Genomic DNA, 26,139 nt, shown 5'->3' with positions numbered 1-26,139 from the left:
TTCTACACTAGCTAGAGCAACGACAGTGCAAACTCAGATGTATGCATGCAAAACCAACATGATTGTTAATTAGCTCTCTCTCACATCGTATATATACATGCAACTAAGTATGTAGAAACTCCCCACCTAAGTGCATATACTTAAATGGATACCTATGTATATTACTTTAACACATGAAGTTAGCAATTAAACAAAATATATCAGCAAAATAAACTACTTAAAAGCATATCATTGTTTAACTCAAAATTAATTACTAACATAAAAAACTCGGGTTATCACATACTCCCCACCTTATAAGAATTTCGTCCCCGAAATTCACAACCAAAATCTAAACTGATTTGCTTGCACAAGCTTAACATGAAGCAAGGTGAGCTTTGAGATTAAGTACAAAATATAAGCAATCAATTTGACAGCATGCAACCAAAACAAAATGTCAGAACAACTACCAAGGATGCACCTATATACTTTCCTACTCCATATCATTAAACCTATAATAAAACTAGATTTATCAAGGCAATTTAGAAATCAAACAACAATATTTATTTGTGCGGAACAAGATTTATTTCAAACGGTTACTAGTCGCGAGATTTACGATCTACCCATTTTCCCCGTTTCCTAAACCTAGAGCTCTGAAAATGGCCTACTGACCGCACCTTATTCTGAGGAAGAGGTTCAGAAGGAAATGTTCCAAATGGAATGCAACAAAGCACCGGGTCCAGATGGTTTTCCAGCGGAGTTTTATCAAACTTTCTGGGATACTATTAAATCGGATCTTCTAGATTTGTTCAGTGCGTTGCACATATGACAACTAGAATTATTTTGTCTAAATTTTGGTGAAGTAATTTTGTTACCGAAAATTAATGAGGCAGAAAGGATTCAACAATATAGACATATTTGCCTTTTAAACGTAAGTTTCAAAATTTTCACGAAAGTGGCCACCATTAGACTTAATACGGTTGCAGATCATGTTGTTCAGCCTTCACAAACCGCCTTCATGCAAGGAAGGAATATCCTGGATGGAGTGGCGGTTTTGCATGAGACGGTACATAAGATGCATACTAAGAAATTACATGGGGTTATTTTAAAGATTTTGAAAAGGTGTATGATAAGGTCAAGTGGTCTTTCCTACAGCAGACTCTTAGGATGAAAGGTTTTTCTCCAGAGTGGCGTGCTCTAATAAATGATTTTGTGTATGGAGGAAGTGTGGCAATCCGGGTTAATGATGACACCGGCCACTATTTCCAAACACGAAAGGGGTTACGCCAAGGGGATCCGTTATCACCAATGTTGTTTAACATTGTAGCGGATATGCTGGCTATACTCATAGAGCGGACCAAGTCTGATGGTCCGATTGAAGGTGTGATACGACATCTGGTTGATGGTGGTTTATCTATCGTCCAATATGCCGATGATACAATTCTATTTATGGATCACGATCTCGAAAAAGCTCGCAATCTGAAATTAATTTTGGCGGCTTTCGAGCAGTTGTCGGGATTTAAAATAAATTTCCATAAAAGTGAATTATTCTATTTCGGTGATGCCCAAAACGATACGACTCTGTATGCAGAGTTGTTTGGTTGTGGGCAAGGCTAATTTCCTATTCGCTATTTGGGTATTTCAATTCATTATCGGAGACTCACAATCGCTGAATGGAAAATAGTGGAAGAAAGATTACAAAAAACGCCTTAGTAGTTGGAAGGGTAAATTGTTGTCCCTAGGGGGAAGATTGGTACTCATTAATTCGGTACTAACAAATATGGTACTGTATATGTTATCATTCTTTCTAGTACCAAAAAGAATTCTGCATAAACTCGATTACTATCGATCTAGATTCTTTTGGCAAGGGGACAACGAGAAAAAGAAATATCGACTGGTTAAATGGAGTATAGTTTGTAGTCCCAAAGATCAAGGAGGGCTTGGAGTTCATGACCTGGAGGTCAAGAATTCAGCACTGCTAGGTAAATGGTTGTTTAAGATTCTTACCGAGGATGGGATTTGGCAAAGTATTCTTCGGAGAAAATATATCGGCTCAAAGACGTTATCCCAAGTGGTTTGGAAACCTGGGGATTCACACTTCTAGGCTGGTCTCATGGCGATAAAAATGTCATTTTTCGCCAAGGTACTTTCTCGATCAAGAATGGAGCACAGATACGGTTCTGGGAAGACATTTGGTTAGACAATGCACCCTTAAGTAAACAGTATCCTGCCTTGTATAGTATTGTTCGTCGCAAAGGTGATACCATTGCCACGGTAATGGTTACCTCACCTTCGAATGTGACGTTCAGACGGGTCTTGCTTGGGCAAAGGTTATTGGCATGGAATTCCCTATTCACAGGCTAGGAGATATACAACTATCGCCTGAACCGGACGAATTTAGATGGAATCTTCATGTAGATGGAACTTTCTCAGTAAAATCATTGTACAATGCGATCCTTCATTCTGACATACCAGTAGATAATAATAAGAAAATTTGGAATATGAAAATACCTTTAAAAATAAAAAAAATTGGATGGTATCTTCGTCGAGGAGTTATCCTCACCAAAGACAATCTTGTTAAGTGGAATTGGCATAGAAGTACACGGTGTGTTTTCTGTCATCATGATGAAACTATTAAACATATGTTCTTCCAGTGCCAATTTGCGAGATCTATATGGTCAGTCATTCAAGTAGCGTCTAGACTGTATTCTCCGACTAGTGTAGCCAAAGTCTTTGGCAATCGGCTTCATGATATCGATTCAAGGTTTAAGTTGCTTCTTAGGGTGGGGGCGCTAGCAGTTATCTGGGCGCTTTGGTTAAGTAGAAATGACAAGATTTTCAATGATAAAAATTGCTCCATTTTGCAGGTCATCTACAGATGTACATGTATTCTCCGTTTGTGGTTATCTCTTCAGCGACTTGGAAACCGGGACCTGTTTACGAATGTCTGTATACGATTGAAAGCTACGACGAGGGATATTTTTTCCCTACATGGGTGGCAGCATAGTCTACGGATTGAAGCCCCACCCAATCCTTAGGCTTCATATAATTCATCGTTTCGATATGTATTTCGCCTTGTTTTATTTTTTCCGACCGTTGGCTTGAGACATATAAACGGTTGTGTGCATCCTGGTTATGCAGAGACTGAATGTAATTGCTTGTTCTAAGTAATAAAGCATCCTTTATCGAAAAAAGCTTGAGCAGCCCATGCAAGAGAAAGCTGGGGCCGAGCCGAATGCTTGAACGTGGGGTATCACTGCTTGGAGGCCAACCTTCACGAAGGACTCCTCACGCGAGCGAACGACGCTCGCCTCGATACGTGTCAGCTGGGGAAGAGCCCCGCGCGAGTAGAGCGACCCAACCGATCCAAACCAGCCACGCGTAGTACTCCACCCAGTTGAGCGCTGTACTCCGCGCGAAGCGACGCAAGCCGGCAAATACGTATGAATACCTACCAGCCTACGAGTACGCACAGATGAACGTATTGAAGGTCTCACACGTTTGTACGTCCAGGCTTTCCTTCAATTGATGTACTTACGTGAAGCATGCAGCGGGGGTTTCCTTCAAGTTAATGTACTTACGTATGAAGCATGCAGCGTGTCTTGCTTTTGTAGATGCAAGTACGTCCAGCTGTTGCATACGAGTAAGTACTGATACAAAAGCATAGGTATATTAGCGCACACGAATAAGTACAGTTACTGAGTAAAGAGAAAAACTGCATTAAATACACAAAAAACAAAAGTACTTATAAGTTGAAACGCGATTACAATTAGGTAGACACCATGAGTACAACCATAGTAGTATAGGAAGAACGAAAAAATTATCACGAAACCTATTAACATAGGATCTAGTTTTGAAGATCTCGACGAGAGGTCTCAAAAGTGGAAACGGTTCGTAATTTGGACTTAGGGTTCTCAAGATATTTTATTTTGAAAAAATGAATCTAGGAATAAAAGAGAAAAGCTGGCGCAACTCAGCCTCGCCCTCTCTTCTCTCTCCTCCCTAATCCCCACTTTGCTTCCCCTTGTGACATGTGGCGAGCAGGGAGACCACTTCCCAGGGATTTTCTAGCACCACAGCGCGCCACTTGTCACGTGCGGAGCGAGTTGTATTCTTTTTGCGAAGGTCGGCCTTTTTTTAACGATTTCGTTGAACGTGAGGATGAATACCCGATGATGTGGCTTCACCTGGTGCAAGGAAAATCTTGAGATATAAAAGATTATAGACAGAATAGAGAAAAAAAGTTCATTATTTCAGCCTAGCTGACGTACTAATGAGACGGCCCACCCGCAACCGCCTTCAGGCGATGCTGGCTCCAGCACGCTGCTGACCGGGAGATAGGTGCGGCGTCCCTGTTAGGGGGGCTGCTTTACACCGATCTAGTCGGTGGAAGGTGAGGTGCCGCACACCCCCTTGGCGTTTTGGGCCTGGCCCATAATCTTGGTTCTGATCATTTGCTTTCGCCAAGAATCGCTTCTGAAAATTTCGTTTAAAATTTTCTGTCTACAGATTTTAAAAATCGTTTGAAATTATTTGTTCAAAATTCAAAATTATTCCGAAATTTAGAAATTCGTTCAAGATTAAAATTTGTTCAAATTTCGAAATTCGTTCAAATTTCAAAAACCGTTCGAATTTTTTTTGTTCAAAATTCAAAATTCTTCTGAAATTTGGAAATTCGTTCAAGACTAAAAATTTATTCAAATTCGAAATTCGTTCAAATTTTAAAAATCGTTCAAAACTTAAAATTTGTTCAAATTTCAAAATTCGTTCAAGATTAAAAATTTGTTCAAATTTCGAAATTCGTTCAAAAAATTTCAAAACTTGAACATTTTTCAAATTTTATAATTTCCGAAAATTATTTTTAAACATAAAATAAAATGTGAGAAAAAAAGAAATAGTGAAAAAGAAAACAGGAAAGAAAAAACAGAAAACAGAAAAAAAAGGAAAAAAAAAAGAAAGAAACAGGAAAAAACGCCTAACCGGGCCGGCCCACACCGCGCGTGGGGATGTGCGGTGCCGACCTGGTCGGCATATAGGAATTCCGCCCGTTAGGCGGTGTATATGTTTTTCAGTGGAGAGCAGGAGACGCTTATGCGTTCCAATTGACCCAATCGGGATGGGCCGAATGATATGCCAATATTTCTGGGCTGTACAGCGAATGTGTGACGATCATGGTAACCACGTCGCTCTTCTTCCGTTCTTCTCCACGTTTCCCTCCGCCTCCGCTTCTAGAGCAGCTAGCAGCCGATGAACGGATAAGAAGCAGTCTAGAATCTCGCACGGCCTGCCGACATGCACGTGCGTCGAAGCACGCACGAAGAGCCTTCGAGCAAGCCCCGACCGGAGGAGGTGATAATGGCCATCGCAAACTCGCACATGACCACCAGTGCGCAGCCCTCGTCGATCTTTAGCCTGCAAATGCCACATAGTATTCACTTTGGCCAACGCAAATGAGAGGCCCAGTATCCTCTACGTCTCTTTGCTCGCATTGGCAAATGCAGTGGCCGCCGCTCCGCCAGCATGGCATTGCCATTGTTGAATATAAATACACTGCCTAGTCTCTTTCCATCAGTTCGGACTTATGAAAAATTTGGCTATTGCAGCAATCTTTCATGGTATCAGAGCTTGTTTAGCTCGCCAGTGATGTGATCAGTTGCCCCTGTATCCGTGTACCAGTTTGTGTCAACACCATATGAGGCATGATTAGCACCCTTCTCACGATCATCTTTGTTCTTCTTGTCATCTGAGTAGCGCCACCAACACTTGCTAGCAGGATGGCCATGTTTAGTGCATATCTGACAGTCGGTATCCACATAGGGAGTGGGTGTGCGATCAAAGCGACGACCGCCACCATCATAGCGACGACGATCACCATCATCAGACCGGCGGCGGTCACCTCCACCATCATCACGGCGTCTGTCACGCCGATCGTCACGGCGATCACCTTGGCGCTCATCACGACGCCAGTAGCCACGGTCGTCATCCCTGTCACGGTAACCACCACCTCCACCACCACGGTAAGGAGTAGAATCAGGAGTCCGGCCACGAGGGGGTGGAGTGCGACCACGGTGCTGCTGCTGCTCACGGCCACGGCGAGCAAGATTTGCCGAATAGACAAATTCTTCGTTTTCTTCAACACCATTGCGCATGTCATAGGAACTGAGCTGCTCATAAAAATCATCAAGTGTAGTACCAGGATTTGCATTAACAGAAGTAATCAGGGCATTATATTCACTCTTGTCAAGACCATGCAGCAAATAACCAAGCATCTCATCATCTTCAACTGGCTTACCAAGCGCTGATAGTTCTGAAGCAAAACCTTTCATCTTGGTGTAATATGCATCTGCTGTCATGGAGAGCTTCTTTGTGTCATTCAGTTTCTCCCGGAGATGCTGGGCTTTGGTTCTTGAGGCTGTCCTGAACATGGCATTGATGGCAGACCACGCCTCAGCAGTAGAGCTCACATCAAGAAGGTGTGACAGGATATCAGGTGACAAGGTGTTGAGAAGAAACCGAAGGACCTGCTGATCACGAGCAAGCCACCCAATATAGGCCGGGTTTTCAACTGTAATTTTCTTCTTTTCTGCATCTTCAACCTCAACGGTCTTGGCCGGGGCTACATCAGTACCTTCGAGCAGCGCCATCACATTGGCACCGCGGAACGCTGGAAAGACTAGCGCCTTCCATAGGAGGAAATTCCCCCGTGTGAGCTGCTGGGCAGGTGGAGCACCAAGGGCAGCAGCAAGGCCAGAACTCGAGTTTGACGATGAACCCATGGTGGAATTGATCTAGGGTTTTTGTTGTATGATGGCGACGACGGCTGGGCAAGCAGCGGTGGCAGCGATCGGATTTGTAGAAGTGACGGCGGCGACGGCTGAACAATCAGCGGTGGCAGCGATCAGATTTTGTAGACGACACGGCAGTTCCAGAGGATCTGGCGATGTCCTGTATGTATGACGGCAGCGACGGCTGGACAGAGCAGCGTGGCGGCAGTCGATCTTGTTGTTGAAGGGCGACGGCGGCAGGTGACCTGCGGCGGTGGCCAAAGTTTTTTTCGCGGCGGCGGCGGCGGCTGAAGATCAGCAGCGACGGCGGCGGCAGCTAGATTGTCGGGGAAGAGCTTCGCTCTGAGAGTGCACATAATTGTCATGACCATATTGTGCCTATTGTCTCTGTTACTAATGTGCAACAGGTAGATGAAACTACAGAAGAAAACTGTGCTGAAAACAGTGAAGAAATAGCTACAGAAAATGATGCTGAAATTCCTTCAGAAACGGACGAAACGGACACTGAAAGCGAAGAGGATTCGGCTGAACATTCCTCTGCTGCTGCTGATCCCGATTCACTGCGATCCGAGGAGGATTCCCCGGTCAGGCCACCTGCCGCGTCTCAGCGCCGCGGGCCCGCCACATGCAGCGAATCTCCAGCTGCAGACGCATGTGGCGAACACACGCCTTGCGGGGACCATCAGCATGCGCCCAACACCTCGCCTCCACATGCCGCAGCAGGACAAGGCAGCCAGCGCCAGTCCCCGTCTGTCCCCCTGTCGCCATCTCTGTCTTCTGGAGGATCGTCTGCGGCTGCTGCTCATGAGGGCGGAAATGCAACAAGCCCTGAAATTTCTGAACACTCAAATTTTGATAGCTCCTCAAGTTCGGATAATTCTGGTTCTCCTAATTCTGGTGCTGTTCCACCACCACCGTCACCTCCTGGAGTTCGCACTCGACTTCAGAAAGGTATACGCCATCCAAAGCAATATACTGACGGTACAATTCGATATGGTATGCTTTCCTCTACAGGTGAACCACATAATCTTACGGAAGCCATGAGTGATTCAAATTAGCGTCAAGATATGGAGGAGGAATATAATGCTCTCATTGAGAACAAGACTTGGCATCTTGTTCCCCCGAGCAAAAATAAAAATTTGATTGATTGCAAATGGGTCTATCGTATAAAGAAGAAGGCAGATGGCTCTATTGATAGGTACAAGGCTCGACTAGTTGCGAAATGTTTTAAGCAAAGGTATGGTATTGACTATGAAGATACTTTCAGCCCTGTTGTTAAAATTGCCACTATCAGGATTGTTTTGTCTCTCTCTGTCTCTCGTGGTTGGAGTTTAAGGCAGCTAGATGTCAAGAACGCGTTCTTACATGGTGTTCTGGAAGAGGAGGTTTACATGAAGCAACCCCCTGGTTTTGAAAATTCTCACGCTCCGCATTATGTTTGCAAGCTTGATAAAGCTTTGTATGGATTGAAGCAGGCCCCTCGAGCCTGGTATTCTAGACTTAGTTGCAAGTTGTGTGAGTTTGGATTCAAACCATCAAAGGCTGACACCTCTCTGTTTCTTCTCAACAAGTCAGGTATCACTATGTTTGTTCTGATTTATGTTGATGACATCATAGTTACTGGTTCCTCTGATCATGCTATCACTGCTCTTCTTCAAGACTTGAAAACAAACTTTGCTATTAAAGATTTGGGTGACTTACATTATTTTCTTGGAATTGAGGTGAAGAAGATCCACAATGGTTTACTTCTTACACAGGAGAAATATGCTACAGATTTACTTGACAAAGTTGGAATGCATGACTGCAAGCCTGCTCCTACTCCTTTGTCTTTATCTGAACAGTTGTCTTTGACAGATGGTACACCTCTTGGCTCTGAGGATAGTACTCAGTACAGGAGTATTGTTGGAGCTCTTCAGTATTTAACATTGACACGTCCTGACTTAGCTTTTTCAGTAAACAAGATATGTCAGTTCTTACATGCTCCAACTACAGAATATTGGACAGCTGCAAAACGTATTCTCAGATATGTCAAAGATACATTACAGCTTGGTATTACTTTTAGAAGGTCCTCATCAACCTTTTTAAGTGCTTTTACAGATGCAGATTGGGCTGGCTGTCTGGATGATAGACGCTCCACAGGTGATTTTGCTATATTTGTTGGACCAAATTTGGTTTCTTGGAGTGCTAGAAAGCAGGCCACAGTTTCAAGATCTAGTACTGAGGCAGAATATAAAGCATTAGCAAATGCTACAGCTGAACTAATTTGGGTTGAAGCTCTTCTCACTGAACTTGGAGTTAAACTAAAGGAAAAGCCAAGACTTTGGTGTGATAATCTAGGTGCAACCTATCTATCCGACATGGTATCAGAGCCAAGTGGTCTCAAGTTCAAGACTCTGCTCACACAGTTTTAAAAACAAAAGAAAAAAGATTATACGACCCACCGAACCCACGCTAAGGACTAAAATAGCCTACACGTGAGGAGGAGTGTTGAATATAAATACACTGCCTAATCTCTTTCCATCAGTTCGGACTTATGGAAAACTTGGCTAGTGCATCAATCTTTCAGCCATATCCGTATAGCTCCAGACTGATGCAGGCAAAGGGACTGTCCGTGCTAATCATCGTGCGCCCTGCCACGGACACACGCCGTAATCGCCCATGTGGCCACGCGGGCCCGTCCCACTCCGTCGGCGACACGTATGCCCGCGTCCTCGTGGCGGCTCTCGTCGCATGCATGCAGAACGGGGCCATGGTCAGCAAACAGATAACGATCCGGCGCACGTACGTGCGCGCGCGCCGTTGATTGACAGCCCGATACACGTGGTCCATGGATGCATCAATTATAGTCGACAATTGCTAGCTACCGAGCTTTAATCTTGTCGCGGAGAAAAGCTGGTGCCGATCTTCATCGTGTGATCTAGACGCATGTACGTCCACGTACATCTCGCACCAGTCCTGCTGTGTCTGTGTGTATTGCTACCACAGCGGATGTTACCGACACGTATGGAAGAGTTGCAGTCCGGATAAGCCATCCTACCACGCGCGGGTGACTAGACACAACTCCCATGCATGCTTGTTTTTCTTGCCTGCAAAGTAAACAAATCCTATTAATAGCATCATCAGCACCAAGATTAATTAGAGAACAAATTGCATGGAAACTCTTCTCTTAATTCCGGTCGCGCTACGGATAAGACTTTGCTGATCATCTCTCAAATCGGTGAGCTTCTTATCCACAAACAAAATCACTAGGCCCACCACATTAGCAGCCGCCAATGGCAACGCGCCAGCGTCACGCGAAAATCGTACTGCTATAAATCCACCACAAACCACACAAACACGTACACTACGTGGCGGTCAGACGCCGCGAAGCACCGCGGGGGACCCATATGGCAGCGGCGCGAGAGTGGATATTGTGTTTCGTCCACGTAGCCATCCGACGCGTCGGGGGTAAAACCGTCACTCCGTAAACGGCCCTATCCGCTTCCCCCCGCTTTCCGCTCTCGTCCTTCCGGCGAGTATAAATCCCGGCCGAACCGCCGGCGCACGCCTCCCTCCGCCTACCTTCTCTTCCATCTTCTCTTCTCTTCTCCCCCGCAGCGGTTTCGATCGATTCGGAGGTCCTGATCATCGCGCCTTCTCTCCCTCGATCGCCGCATTCCTTGCACGATCTCTGCCTCTGCGCGCGTCACCATTCTTCTCATCTCACGACGTCTGCCGTTAGACCAATGGCGAGGAACACGCGCTCGGCGGCGACGGAGCGCTTCTACAACCACTTCGCGCCGACTTCGACGCGCGGACTCCCGATCTACCACCAGGCGCCGGCAGCCGGTCCCGACGAGTTCGACGAGTCGGACGTCTGGGGATCGTTCAGCCCGGCGGAGGAGGAGCCGGCCGAGGCGCCCCGGGCACGCAGCACGGTCCCGGCCGCTCGGCCCGGGCGGAAGACGAAGCCGGCGATGGCGGGCAGGGGCGCCGCGCACGGCTCGCTGCCCGTGGCCATCCCGGACTGGTCCAAGATCCTCGGGGGCGAGTACCAGGCGCACCAGGCGCCCGGGGAGTGGGAGCTGGACGACGCGGACGACGAGGACGTCGGCGTTGACGGCGCCAACCTCGTGCCGCCGCATGAGCTGGCGTGGCGGCGCAGGGCCGCCTCCCTCTCGGTCAACGACGGGATGGGGGTCGGCAGGATGCTCAAGGTCCGCGACGCGGTGTGGAAGAAGACGGGCTTCCAGGCCTGACCCCCGGCCTCACGTACTCGGGCATCGGGACGGCGTCGTCGCTACTGCTAGCTAGTTCCGTTTTTGACAGATCGATCAGGGTTAAGTTTGCTAGCTACGACCTACGAACAGCAAGTAATATTTGGTCTTTTTGACAGAGCCTTTTTAACTGTCCCTTTGGCCTGGGGAGAAAGAGAGAGAGGAGCGGATACTGATTCACTGAATGATGATCATTTGTTCTTAGCCTGTTCATCGCTGCTGTGAGCTGTGTGCAGTATTTTTCCAAGAGAACACGCAACTTTTTCTGATTTTTGTTGTTGTGCTGCTCGCAAGGGATCAAATCAGCTGCTAAGCTATATCCATTGTGCTTATAACGGCGAAATGATTTGTCGTGAAGACGACGACGATCAATGGGTGACTTCTTCTTCGAGTGCCTTGTCCTTATCTGCATGCGCGTCAGCACGGGCAGGCACCATCAGTGATTGCTATTTTTCACCAACCACAAAGGCGAATATGCCAAGAGCTGTGCCGCGCCTACTGATTTGACGAAACAACTGTCAGTAGCAGCAAAGCAATACGCGCGCTGGCCAAAAAGTCACGCCAATAATGCCCTGCCACCGAAATTTCTCATCGGTGTACGTTCTTGGCGTGTACAAGTGTATAACACTAAGGCTGGTGCCAATGCATCACCCCACTCTCACCCGTCACGTCAGCTTTTATCCTCACTATCACCCCACTCTCACCTCACTCTCACCCCACGGTGCCAGTGCACGGGCTATAGTGCCAGCTCTCACTTCTCTCTCCTCCCTACCGCCTCCCTACCGCCCCCACTAGCACCGCTATCGCCTCCCTCTCGCCTCCAACGCGGGCTATAGGCGGGCGGTACCGCCCCCTACCGCCGGGCGGTGGAACCACCGCCTGCCGCTACCGTCTCGCCCGCCTACCGCCCCGCTACCGCCTTGCTGCGGGCGGTATCGCCCATGCTATAGCCTGCGTTGGCACCAGCCTAAGACGAATGATTTGTCACTCCCCACTCCCCAGTCACAAGTAGACCACCGTTTGTATTTTCAACATTAGAGCATCTCAACTTCCCCCAAGCACCCCAAAAATCTTTGAGTCGTCGGACCAATATTTTTGCCCAGTTGCCCCTTCATATCCTGTATTTTTTGGCCGAAGTAGGCTAATGTCCCGACTTGCGCTATGAGGCCACACCTAACCCAAGAGGGGGCTAGTAGGGATGCCGGATGGAGCTGAAAAGCTTTTGGGCCAGCATTGTCGCTAGCAAGAGAGGAAAAACTCCATCATTTTGCCCCTTTCCCCGCCCACCCTCACCAGATCGTTGTTGGCACCATCGCTCTCCGCTCCACCATTTCCTGCCGTTGGAAAGGCTGAACCGCCACTGCTACCCTACCTCGATGTCCACCATGCCCCGATCCATTGTACAGATGCGTCTACCCTGACAACAGTTTTGCATCTCCTTCGTGGTTGTCTTGCCGGCGAGGTGTTCGACGATTTTCTTGGGCATCGATTCGGACGACGAGGAGATGGTCGCCACTCTGCTGGAGGAAGAGGTCGATGTTGTTGCCATTGCAGCTGTCGTTGAGCATATGAAGATCATCTCTTGTCTCCTAGGCATGTACGCCCGGGGTTTGAAGCTGCGGCGTGGAGGTTCGATGCCAGGGTGGCACAAGAGCAAGCTAAGGCAAAGGCTGGAGGGTTATTGCATGTTGTACGCCGACTATTTCGCCGATGAGCCATTGCACGACGATGTGGTATTTCAGCGCCGTTTCAGGATGAATCGAAAGCTGTTTATGGAGATTGTGCTGACCGGTAGGGAATTCGACACCAACTTCATTTGCAATCAAGATTGTGTTGGCACAATTGGTTTTTCTCGATCTAGAAATGCACAACTGCTTTGAGGATGCTTGCCTATGGAGCTCCAGGTGATATACGGGTTGACTACATGTGCATGGCCGAGTACGCTACCATTGAGTGCATGTATCGATGCTGTAGAGAAGTGGTGGCAGTGTTTGGAGAACTATACTTGAGATCCCCATCTGCATAAGAAACTGCCCGGATCATGGCATAGAACACGTTGACATGGTTGACATGGTTTCCTGGGATTCTTGGAAGCATCGATTGCATGCATTGGGCATGGAAGAAAACTGTCCATTTCCTTGGTAAGGAATGTACAGAGGTCACGAAGGAGCTTGCAGTGTGGTACTTGAGGCAATCTCATATCATGATATGTGGATTAGGCATGCTTTCTTCGGTATGAGTGGATCTAACAATGACATCAACATGTTGCAATGCTCGAATGTGTTTGCCAACCTTGTTGAAGGCCATTCTCCTCCGGTGAACTATGTGACCAATGGCCACGAGTACACCAACGGATGCTACCTGACGGATGACATCGATCCAAGATGATCAACATTTGTGAACACAATCCCAAGCCCTACCGCAGGAAAAGAGCTTGGTTTTCTCAGTGCAAGAAGGCTTGCAGAATGATATCGAGCGATCATTTGGTGTGCTCCAAGCTCGATTTGCTAGTCTGGTTCCCCGCTCTTACCTTGTCGAAAGATCAGATGTGGGAGATGATTACTTCATGCGTGATCATACAATACATGATCACTGGGAGTGAGCGAGAGCATCTAATGCATGCCAATGAACTGTATTACCGACATGGTCCTCTTGTGAATGTTGATCACTAGGTGTCGGTTGCATTTTTTCCTTCCTCGCCACGCGTCAGGATATCCGAGACTCGATGACTCATCACCAACTGCAAGATGATCTTGTGGATCATTTCTGGATGCATGAAGGAGGGGCCTAGTTTTTGCGTTTCAAAATTTGTGCAATTGTTTATGAGCTTGCTTTGTTGAACTTGTTAATTTTTTTATTTGAAAGTATGATTTATATTTTATTTATGTAACACTATACAATTACAAAACTATGAAGCCAGGATAAGATGTTATCACTATCGCCTCTGAAATGACTTTACCAATGGCACCCCTTCCATATTAGTTGTCGTATATTCGAAAATATCTACCTACTCTCTCCGTCTACAAAAGAATGTCTTAACACTATTGATACGTGCATTTTACAACATCAATATAGATACTTATATGATTAGTTTTGATTGATATTTTCCATGATCAACCATTATTTATGACTTTTTAGTTGATTTATGAGACTTTCTTACAAAATCCCTTTCATTGGTATTTAATTTCAAGGAGGCAGAAAAATGTTCTTTTTCGTATTTTGCTGTTTCAGGGACATTCTAGATGTCTAAAAAACGTGATCAGTTTTTCATTAAGAGGAAGTGTTGGAGATATGCCCAAGAGGCAATAATAAAATGGTTATTATAATATATCTTTGTGTTTATGATAATGTTTACATACCATGCTATAAATGTATTAACCGAAACATTGATACATGTGTGTTATGTGAACAACAAGGAGTACCTAGTAAGCCTCTTGTATAACTAGCTTGTTGATTAATAGATGATCATGGTTTCATGATCATGAACATTGGATGTTATTAATAACAAGGTTATGTCATTATATGAATGATGTAATGGACACACCCAATTAAGCGTAGCATAAGATCACGTCATTAAGTTATTTGCTATAAGCTTTTCAATACATAGTTACCTAGTCCTTTCGACCATGAGATCATGTAAATCACTTATACCGGAAAGGTACTTTGATTACATCAAACGCCACTGCGTAAATGGGTGGTTATAAAGGTGGGATTAAGTATCCGGAAAGTATGAGTTGAGGCATATGGATCAACAAAGGATTTGTCCATCCCGATGACGGATAGATATACTCTGGGCCCTCTCGGTGGAATGTCGTCTAAATAGCTTGCAAGCATATGAATGGTTCATAAGAGACCACATACCACGGTACGAGTAAAGAGTACTTGTCAGGAGACGAGGTTGAACAAGGTATAGAGATACCGATGATCAAACCTCGGACAAGTAAAATATCGCGTGACAAAGGGAATTGGTATCGTATGTGAATGGTTCATTCGATCACTAAGTCATCGTTGAATATGTGGGAGCCATTATGGATCTCCAGATCCCGCTATTGGTTATTGGTCGGAGAGAGGTCTCAACCATGTCTACATAGTTCACGAACCGTAGGGTGACACACTTAAGGTTTGATGTCGTTTAAGTAGATATGGAATAAGGAATGGAGTTCGAAGTTTTGTTCGGAGTCTCGGATGGGATCCAGGACATCACGAGGAGGTCCGGAATGGTCCGGAGAATAAGATTCATATATAGGAAGTCATATTCCAAGTTTGGAAATGATCCGGTGCATTTATGGCAGGTTCTAGAAACTTCTAGAAAAGTCCGGAAGAAATCAAAATGGAAAGTGGAGTCCCCTAAAAGGTGGAGTCCCAGGTGGACTCCACCATAGGTGGCCGGCCACCCCACCCAAAGGAAAGGTGGGAGTCCCACCTTGGGTAGGACTCCCTCCTTGAGTAGGTTTCCCACCTATGGGAGGTTTTGTTGTTGGGGTCTTATTCGAAGACTTGGACTACAACTCTTGGGGATTTCCACCTATATAATGAGGAGAAGCGGGAGGGGGCAGCCACTCTTGGCCGCACCACCTAGGGCTGCCCGTGGCCGGCGCCCTAGCCACCCCCTCTCCCCAAACCCTAGCCACTCCTCTTCCACATAATACTCCCGCAGCGCATAGGCGAAGCCCTGCCGGAGTTCTCCACCACCACCGCCACCACGCCGTCGTGCTGCCGGGATTCCGAGGAGGATCTACTACTTCCGCTGCCCGCTGAAACGGGGAGAAGGACGTCGTCATCAACACCGAATGTGTGACCGAGTACGGAGGTGCTGCCCGATTGTGGCACCGTCAAGATCTTCTACGCGCTTTTGAAAGCGGCAAGTGATCGTCTACCGCAGCAACGAGAGCCTCCTCTTGTAGGCTTTGGAAATCTTCAAGGGTTAGTCTCGTTCATCCCCTCGTTGCTCCCGTCTTCTAGATTGCATCTTGGCTTGGATTGCGTTCTCGCGGTAGGAAATTTTTTGTTTTCTATGCTACGAATCCATACAGTGGTATTAGAGCCGTGTCTATGCATAGATGGTTGCACGAGTAGAACACAATTGTTTTGTGGGCGTTGATGCTTTGTTGTCTTTAGTTCGAGTACTTTGCATCTTTGTGGCATGGTGGGATGAAGCGGCTCGGGCTAACTTTACATGACCGCGTTCATGAGACTTGCTCCACGTTCGACATGCAACTTGTATTGCATAAGTGGCTTTGCGGGTGTCTGTCTCTCCCACCATAGTGAAGATTCAATTTACTCTTTCTATTGACAACACTAGTATCACCGTTGTGGTTCATGTTCGTAGGTAGATTGGATCTTACTCGAAAACCCTAAACCACGTAAAATATGCAAACCAAATTAGAGACATCTAACTTGTTTTTGCAGGGTTTGGTGATGTGATATGGCCATGATGTGATGATGAATATGTATGAGATGATCATTATTGTATTGTGGCAACCGGCAGGAGCCTTATGGTTGTCTTTAAATTTCATGTTGAGTAGTATTTCAAAGTAGTTGTAATAGTTGCTACATGAGGTGAACAACCATGAAGATGGCGCCATGGACCTTGACGCTACGCCGACGATGATGGAGATCATGCCCGTTGATGATGGAGATCATGTCCGTGCTTTGGAGATGAAGATCGAAGGGCAAAGACTAAAGGGCCATATCATATCACATATGAATTGCATGTGATGTTAATCCTTTATGAATCTTATTTTGCTTAGAACGCGACGGTAGCATTATAAGATGATCCCTCACATTAATATCAAGATAATAAATTGTTCTCCCCTCGTATGCACCGTTGCACAGTTCGTCGTTTCGAAGCATCTCGTGATGATCGGATGTGATAGACTCAACGTTCACATACAACGGGTGTAAGCCATGTTGCACACGCGAAATACTTGGTTTTGCTTGACGAGCCTAGCATGTACAGACATGGCCTCGGGACAACGGAAACCGAAAGGTTGAACACGAGTCATATGGATGATATGATCAACATGTTGATGTTCACCATTGAAGCTACATCATCTCACGTGATGATCGGTTTTGGTGTAGTGGATGTGGATCGTGTACCACTTAACAACTATGAGGGATGTTGTATTAAGTGGGAGTTCATTAGTAATTAGATTAAAACATGAACTAATTATCATAAACATAGTCTGAGTAGTATTTTGAATTAATTTTGTAGTATTGGCATCCGTTTTCTACCATGCGCTAGTCTTATAATTGAGATAGAAATACTGTTAAAAATCTGACAAGAAACTTTACGAACTGGTACCGTATTGTTAAAAAATCAAGAAATGATTAATTCCTATTGCAAACTTTTAGTAAATCTCTCATTGTTGATTCAAAGAGCTATGTTTTCAATTAGTACCTAAAGTTATCTTGTCTCCATGAAACTTGAAGTTCAAATCTGTTTGAAAAAGTAAGGAGCTGAAAAATTTAGTTTTCAGAAATAATCAAGGTATAAGATATATGTGATATCTAAGACCTTATTGCAAGATGATAGAATATATTTTGGTGAGACTACATAAACTCATAAGTTTTATGGGAATGTACGAAGGTTGAAGACGCAAAGCGTCCCAATCCTCCAACTATTGGGGCACTAACTATATTCGCATATCCATGAAGTGATCTTCCTTAGTATGCACCGTTGCTAAGACTCGTCGTTTCGAAGCATCTCGTGATGATCGGGTGTTATAGATTCTACGAGTGCATGCAACGGGTGCAAGTCAGATTTGCACATGCGAATACTGAGGTTAAACTTTACGAGCCTAGTATGTACAGACATGGTCTCGAAAAGTCGTCATGATATGATGGATAAAATTATGAGTGAAATTGTTCATCATATTAAAAGGTTACTAATAGTGAAATCCGGAACACTTGTCATATGATGATCAACTTCAAAGTAAGAACCTCAAGGTTATTGGTATTTGACCAACAAACCTAGAAGTTATTGATGTTGAAGTGTTTTTCTGAATAATGAGGAAAGCTAAAAGAGAAACTACAAAAGATTATTGGCAGAAAGAAAGAAAAGACTAGAAAGTCTAGCTCAGGTGTATATAAATGATATACATGTTATGGATGTATTCCTTGTTTGGTCACATAATGAAGTTCTTGGGTATTTGTACCAGATTGGTTGGTATGAGATGTCATACAATACAACGCAATACAAGAATACGATGGCCTAAGTGACTAATAAGGAATATGGTAATAATGCACGTCTCGAATATAATAAAGTGTTATCATGTTTGTCATTGGCATTCTACCTAGCCCTTAGAATTTATAATAAAGAACTTAATAATTGTTATTTTGCTCTGGTCAAATAAAAACAATGAGTTGTTCAAATTATGACATTACTCCATGTACGATGGATAAGTTATTATAAATCTTAATGGTGAAACACACACACATAATACTTACGCTAAAATGCCATAAAGGCAAATGATTTGAATTCCACTTATTTGTGGAACCGCCATTTAGGTCATGTTAGAAAGGAACGCATGAAATTATCTTTGTTATCAAGATTATGATAGCATGTCGCTTCAGAAATTATGATCAAGATTATGATAGCATGTCGCTTCAGAAATTATCTTTGTTATCGTTTACCTACTCGAGGGCGAGTAGGAACCAAGCTTGGGGATGCTTGATACGTCCCAAACGTATCTATAATTTCTTATGTTCCATGCTACTTTTATGATGATACTCACATGTTTTATATACATTATATGTAATTATTATGAATTTTCCGGCACTAACCTATTGACGAGATGCCGAAGAGTCAGTTGCTGTTTTCTGCTGTTTTTGGTTTCAGAAATCCTAGTAAGGAAATATTCTCGGAATTGGACGAAATCAACGCCTAGGGGCCTATTTTTCCACGAAGCTTCCAGAAGACCGGAGGGGAGACGAAGTGGGGCCACGGGGCGCCGCCACACTAGGGTGGCGCGGCCTAGAGGGGGCCCGCGCGGCCCTAGCGTGTGGGGCCCCCGTGACTCTCCCGACTCCGCCCTTCCGCCTACTTAAAGCCTCCATCGCGAAACCCCCAGTACCGAGAGCCACGATATGGAAAACCTTCCAGAGACGCAGCCGCCGCCAATTCCATCTCGGGGGATTCAGGAGATCTCCTCCGGCACCCTGCCGGAGAGGGGAATCATCTCCCGGAGGACTCTTCATCGCCATGATCGCCTCCGGATTGATGTGTGAGTAGTTCACCCCTGGACCATGGGTCCATAGCACTAGATGGTCGTCTTCTCCTAATTGTGCTATCATGCTCGATCTTGTGAGCTGCCTATCATGATCAAGATCGTTTCTTTGTAATCCTACATGTTGTGTTTGTTGCGATCCGATGGATATTGAATACTATGTCAAGTTGATTATCAATCTATCATATATGTTGTTTATGTTCTTGCATGCTCTCCGTTGCTAGTAGAGACTCTGGCCAAGTTGATACTTGTGACTCCAAGAGGGAGTATTTATGCTCGATAGTGGGTTCATGCCTCCATTAAACCTGGGACAGTGACAGAAAGTTCTAAGGTTGTGGATGTGCTGTTGCCACTAGGGATAAAACAACGATGCTTTGTCTAAGGATATTTGTGTTGATTACATTACGCACCATACTTAATGCAATTGTCTGTTGCTTGCAACTTAATACCGGAAGGGGTTCGGATGATAACCTGAAAGTGGACTTTTTAGGCATAGATGCATGCTGGATGGCGGTCTATGTACTTTGTCATAATGCCCTGATTAAATCTCATAGTACTCATCATGATATATGTATGTGCATTGTTGTGCCTTCTTTATTTGTCAATTGCCCAACTGTAATTTGTTCACCCAACATGCTATTTATCTTATGGGAGAGACACCGCTAGTGAACTGTGGACCCCGGTCTATTCTTTACATCTGAAATACAATCTACTGCAATACTTGTTCTTTACTGTTCTTCGCAAACAATCATCTTCCACACAATACGGTTAATCCTTTGTTCACAGCAAGCCGGTGAGATTGACAACCTCACTGTTACGTTGGGGCAAAGTACTTTGGTTGTGTTGTGCAGGTTCCACGTTGGCGCCGGAATCCCTGGTGTTGCGCCGCACTACACTTCGCCGCCATCAACCTTCAACGTGCTTCTTGGCTCCTCCTGGTTCGATAAACCTTGGTTTCTTTCTGAGGGAAAACTTGCTACTGTCTGCATCACACCTTCCTCTTGGGGTTCCCAACGGACGTGTGTTAATTGCACGCATCAAGCGCTGAGACATATTTGTAATACTTTATGTAGATGACATATCATTGATTATAAATAATGTAATTATTGATTAAAAAGGTTTCATTGAGAATTAAACTTCAATGAAAGGATATGAACTGAAACATATTTAGTGTCAAGATCTATGAAGATGGATTGAAACACATTAAAAAGTTTAAGTTAAAAAGTACATAGAATGAATATTGAAGTAGTTCAATATAAATAAAGTGTTCTTTTCATGTGAAGGTTTTACAAGACTTGAGTGTGTCTGACACTCAATGAGTAAAAACACATGAGTGATTTTAGATCACGAATAATATGTACAATATCAGATGTCCTGTGCTCTAAATGGTTAGGAGCATATACCAGAATGATTCATGTGATGATCATTGAAAAACAGTGAGAATATTCTTGAGTACTTAAGAAGAACCAAGGATATATATATAGTTTTGTATGGAGAAATGACAAACAAATCGCTGTAAGATGTTGCACCGATATTTGTTTTGTCACATATAAAAATAAAATTTCAATCTCAAATTAGACTAAGTGTTGTTTAAAAGGTAGCACAATGAGCTAGAAGTTGTCTATGCTAGATTTAGAAGAGTTCTAAATATTGTGACGGATTCTACAAACGAAGGCAGAGTATGTCATTGTTTTGACAATGACTAAGGATGTTAAGTCAAGAGGTTCTTTGAGAACTTGGTGTAGTTCCGATAGTGTCAGAACTTTGAAGCTATATTGTGTATGACAATATTAGTGACATATTTCAGACCGCGGAATTAAGGTTCCACCAGAAGACCAAACATATTTGATGCCGACTCATTTAGAAAATGAGTGATGCGTTGAGACGCAAATGAATTGCAAAATACATACGTTTCTGAGCATGTCAGATCCGTTGACTAATACTTCTCCCGTGAGCAAAACATGATAAAGCACCGGAAGGCCAAGGTGTTATATCTTTACATATGTAAACTAGATTATTGACTCTAGTGCAAGTGGGAGACTGTTGGAGATATGCCCAAGAGGCAATAATAAAATGGTTATTATAATATATCTTTGTGTTTATGATAATGTTTACATACCATGCTATAATTGTATTAACCGAAACATTGATACATGTGTGTTATGTGAACAACAAGGAGTCCCTAGTAAGCCTCTTGTATAACTAGCTTGTTGATTAATAGATGATCATGGTTTCGTGATCATGAACATTGGATGTTATTAATAACAAGGTTATGTCATTATATGAATGATGTAATGGACACACCCAATTAAGCGTAGCATAAGATCACATCATTAAGTTATTTGCTATAAGCTTTTCGATACATAGTTACCTAGTCCTTTCGACCATGAGATCATGTAAATCACTTATACCGGAAAGGTAATTTGGTTACATCAAACGCCACTGCGTAAATGGGTGGTTATAAAGGTGGGATTAAGTATCCGGAAAGTATGAGTTGAGGCATATGGATCAACAGTGGGATTTGTTCATCCCGATGACGGATAGATATACTCTGGGCCCTCTCGGTGGAATGTCGTCTAAATAGCTTGCAAGCATATGAATGGTTCATAAGAGACCACATACCACGGTATGAGTAAAGAGTACTTGTCAGGAGACGAGGTTGAACAAGGTATAGAGATACCGATGATCAAACCTCGGACAAGTAAAATATCGCTTGACAAAGGGAATTGGTATCGTATGTGAATGGTTCATTCGATCACTAAGTCATCGTTGAATATGTGGGAGCCATTATGGATCTCCAGATCCCGCTATTGGTTATTGGTCGGAGAGAGGTCTCAACCATGTCTACATAGTTCGCGAACCGTAGGGTGAGACACTTAAGGTTTGATGTCGTTTAAGTAGATATGGAATAAGGAATGGAGTTCGAAGTTTTGTTCGGAGTCTCGGATGGGATCTAGGACATCACGAGGAGGTCCGGAATGGTCCGGAGAATAAGATTCATATATAGGAAGTCATATTCCAAGTTTGGAAATGATCCAGTGCATTTATGGCAGGTTCTAGAAAGTTCTAGAAAAGTCCGGGAGAAATCAACATGGAAAGTGGAGTCCCGGAGGGACTCCACCTTGCATGGCCAGCCAAACCCTAAAGGGTGGAGTCCCAGGTGGACTCCACCATAGGTGGCCGGCCACCCCACCCAAAGGAAAGGTGGGAGTCCCACCTTGGGTAGGACTCCCTCCTTGAGTAGGTTTCCCACCTATGGGAGCTTTTGTTGTTGGGGTCTTATTCGAAGACTTGGACTACAACTCTTGGGGATTTCCACCTATATAATGAGGAGAAGAGGGAGGGGGCAGCCACTCTTGGCCGCACCACCTAGGGCTGCCCGTGGCCGGCGCCCTAGCCACCCCCTCTCCCCAAACCCTAGCCTCTCCTCCTCCACATAATACTCCCGCAGCGCATAGGCGAAGCCCTGCCGGAGTTCTCCACCACCACCGCCACCACGCCGTCGTGCTGCCGGGATTCCGAGGAGGATCTACTACTTCCGCTGCCCGCTGGAACGGGGAGAAGGACGTCGTCATCAACACCGAACGTGTGACCGAGTACGGAGGTGCTGCCCGATTGTGGCACCGTCAAGATCTTCTACGCGCTTTTGAAAGCGGCAAGTGATCGTCTACCGCAACAACGAGAGCCTCCTCTTGTAGGCTTTGGAAATCTTCAAGGGTTAGTCTCGTTCATCCCCTCGTTGCTCCCGTCTTCTAGATTGCATCTTGGCTTGGATTGCGTTCTCGCAGTAGGAATTTTTTTGTTTTCTATGCTACGAATCCATACAGGAAGACCGTAGGCCAAATAAGTACGAGAGGGGAGCTGCGAGGGCCAAATGAGCCCAGGTGGCATGCCCCCTCTACTGGGCGCGCCACCTAGGTCCATTTGCACCTCGGGCACCGTCTTGACCCCTCCTTTTGACATTACCTCCATCACGCTAGAAAACCTACATCATAATTTTTCTGAGATTTACAGAAGTGTCGGCAGAGGCGGAAGTCCTCTCCTACTCCTGGAGAGGGCAAATCCTGCAACACCGGAGCCTCCGGTTTGGGGGAAATCGACGGCATCGTCACCACCACTCCTCCTTGGCGTAGGGGGAGGCCTCTTCATCAACATCTCTACCAGCACCATCATCATCACCATCTCCATCTCCGAGATTCACTTCATCCACCCTCATAGTTTGCGATTGATTGAACCCTGGATATCGTTTAAGTGCTCTTTTTGCATGATTGTGATTGACAACTTGTCTTTATTTGTTTGAGAGATTATACTTTCAGATTGTGGTGTAATCCATATGCCTCTGATCCATACCATGTTTGTAACTTGTGAGTAGATCCCCATTTTCCTAAGGGCATGGGATGAATTGGCTATAATTTTCATATAATATGCAGTGAGTATTTGGTTAAGTTTTTATCATTTATGTGGTTCTATAATGGTTTTTTACGATCACCGACTACATATTACTTCAGCTATATGGGTTCATAGGGCTGCAATTTTATGTAATGATACAAATCATTTTCCAATACTTTGAGTTGCATTAGAGGGTTTAAGTCGGGGACAGTTGGGGACCAATGAACTAACTGCTATGGTGGGACATTTATGTCTTAATGATTCATATACTTGCTCATAAAAATGGCTCTAGGATCCATTATAAGGTGTGTATTTGCATATATCTATGGCTGCACCTAGTTTAGGCTCCGCCTTTGACATGATATTCACCATATTGTGTAAAAATCTAAATGCTAAGTAAATCCATGATGCTCTTGGAAATGCTTGTTACATATAAGTTCACACACACACTTCAGCTTGTCTTCTTGCTGCACAGAGAATTGGGCTTTCTCTCATTGAGACCATTTACTTATTGCTATTTATTTTTACACTTTATTTTTATTATAAACTACACACCCAAAACATCAAATCACTTTATCTTACACTTTACTTGTCAAACTTACTAACTAATACCTTCAGTTTCTTGTGGGTTCGACAATCTTTCTTATTAGAAAATTACTACAATTAATCTCCAACACTTGAGAACCATCAACTGTCAAAAAAACATGCATGTATACGTATTAATTTAACAAAGTTGAGACATCATTTTACGAACGGAGGGAGTAAAAAATGTCTAGATACATTTCAAATCAGGTCATTTTAGTATTTTCTCCCCACTTCCGATAAACTGGCTTAGCATTTTGGAATCCTTCGCCTATTCTGAACCCAAGGACTCGGATTTGAACAAAACAGAGCTAAACCTAACCTAGCCACTCAGTTAGCAAGGCGCTAAGGCAATTTACCTTTCTACGTGGCGAGTTAATTTACTAGTCGCGCTGGCCAATAATTGATCGACTATGCATGATAGATAACCAATCAATTATCGTACTTGCTAGCTGACTGTGATTTACGGATAAGATCGTCAAGGCCCCGCATCCATCGTGCATATGTTAGCACGGAGTATGCGTCTTGCATCTGTGGCCGAGTCACGCCTCCAATTTGTGTCGACTGAACGACGAGACGTCCCACGGGCCACGGCACTGAAAAGAACTGCAACACATATATCTGCAGCTCGATCGGTACTGCATCCTCGTTTCATTGCACAACTTTACAGCAGCTTTTTTTTAACCAAGGTACGTACATCGGACATATTTCTTAAAACTTCAAATATATATCAAAAAGTAAAGCAAGATTCATGCACATATATGTACTACTACTTGAAGTTTAACTTAAAATTCTAATAATGCCATTTTTACACAAAGTCACTAATTGTCATAATGTACCGAACATATATAGGATAAGTTTCAACTTGATATATACATTTGTGATTTTTCCGTAACTTTGTTTCCTTTTTTTAGTAACTTCGAAAAACATGTTTTTGGTAAGGTTCTAAAAAAAATGTGTACAATAAAACCCAAGTTCATTCAGAGTTTTGACGCAGCTTCAGTGACTTCATTTAACCAATTCTGACGGTGACTTCCCCCAAGATGACCCATTAATACTTGATCGGACGAACAAGAGGGACTGGAGGCAAAAGTACAACACTTGGCCATCTTTGAATTTAAAATGCTTCTTATTCTCAAACTGTGTGCTTAAATAGGCTCAATTTTCCTAGAATGGATCATACAACATAAAAAAGTTAGTGGAATATTTTCAAATTTTCTAAAAATGTTCAAATTTTCAGTTTAAAATTTTGGATAGAAACTTAAAATGCTTCTTATTAACGAATTGTTTGCTCAAACCACTGTTCAAAAAAAAAGCCAATTCAGCGATTAATTGGCCAATTAATCGCTACTCGATGGATCACTGATTAGCTGATTAACTCTAATCACCAACCGACCGATTTGACATCGATAAGAGATTTCCTCAACATTGGCTCAAACTTACCCACAATGGATAATACACACTATTTTTTTAGTTTTTCTAGAAATTTTGAATTTTGAGTTCTAAATTCAGACATTAACTTAAAATGCTACTTCTTCACAAATCGTATGCTCAAATAGGCTGAAACTTTCCCGTAATGGATAATACAATGTATACGATTTATTGGTACATTTTCAATTTTTTGGGAAGTTTGAATTTTGAACCATTTCTAGCCTTTGGAACACTTTAATAGGATTTCAGCAACATTTTTGCATTATTTTCAGTTTCTTTCTTACAAAAGCTCCAAATAACAATAGGCATCATGTGACTATAGCAAGACAAAGCCATATGCATATTGCCAATCGTTGACAACTCGCAGGTAAAACCAAGAAAAAGCATAGTATAGTCTCACAACATTCCAAGCACTTAACATTTGAAGTCGATTGCATGTCATTCAGATTTTATTGCTACAAGTGGCACTGAACAAAAGACTAAAATTAGCAC

General features: G+C 44.0%; 1 protein-coding gene across 1 annotated transcript; it reads left to right on the top strand.

Moving 5' to 3' along the window:
* Nucleotides 1-10,299: 10,299 nt before the first annotated feature.
* Nucleotides 10,300-11,286, top strand: LOC127307022 (uncharacterized). Its single transcript, XM_051337718.2, has one exon. The coding sequence runs from the start codon at nt 10,487-10,489 to the stop codon at nt 10,997-10,999; it is 513 nt and encodes a 170-aa protein (XP_051193678.1). The 5' UTR covers nt 10,300-10,486; the 3' UTR covers nt 11,000-11,286.
* Nucleotides 11,287-26,139: the final 14,853 nt, after the last annotated feature.

Source organism: Lolium perenne, chromosome 6 (assembly GCF_019359855.2).
Source record: "Lolium perenne isolate Kyuss_39 chromosome 6, Kyuss_2.0, whole genome shotgun sequence".
NCBI lineage: Eukaryota > Viridiplantae > Streptophyta > Magnoliopsida > Poales > Poaceae > Lolium > Lolium perenne.
Note: the sequence above shows the minus strand (reverse complement) of the source record. Positions and strands in the feature narration are given on the sequence as shown.

Excerpts from the sequence above, each read along its gene's own strand:
- LOC127307022 (XM_051337718.2), top strand. The coding sequence starts at position 10,487 with ATGGCGAGGAACACGCGCTCGGCGGCGACGGAGCGCTTCTACAACCAC.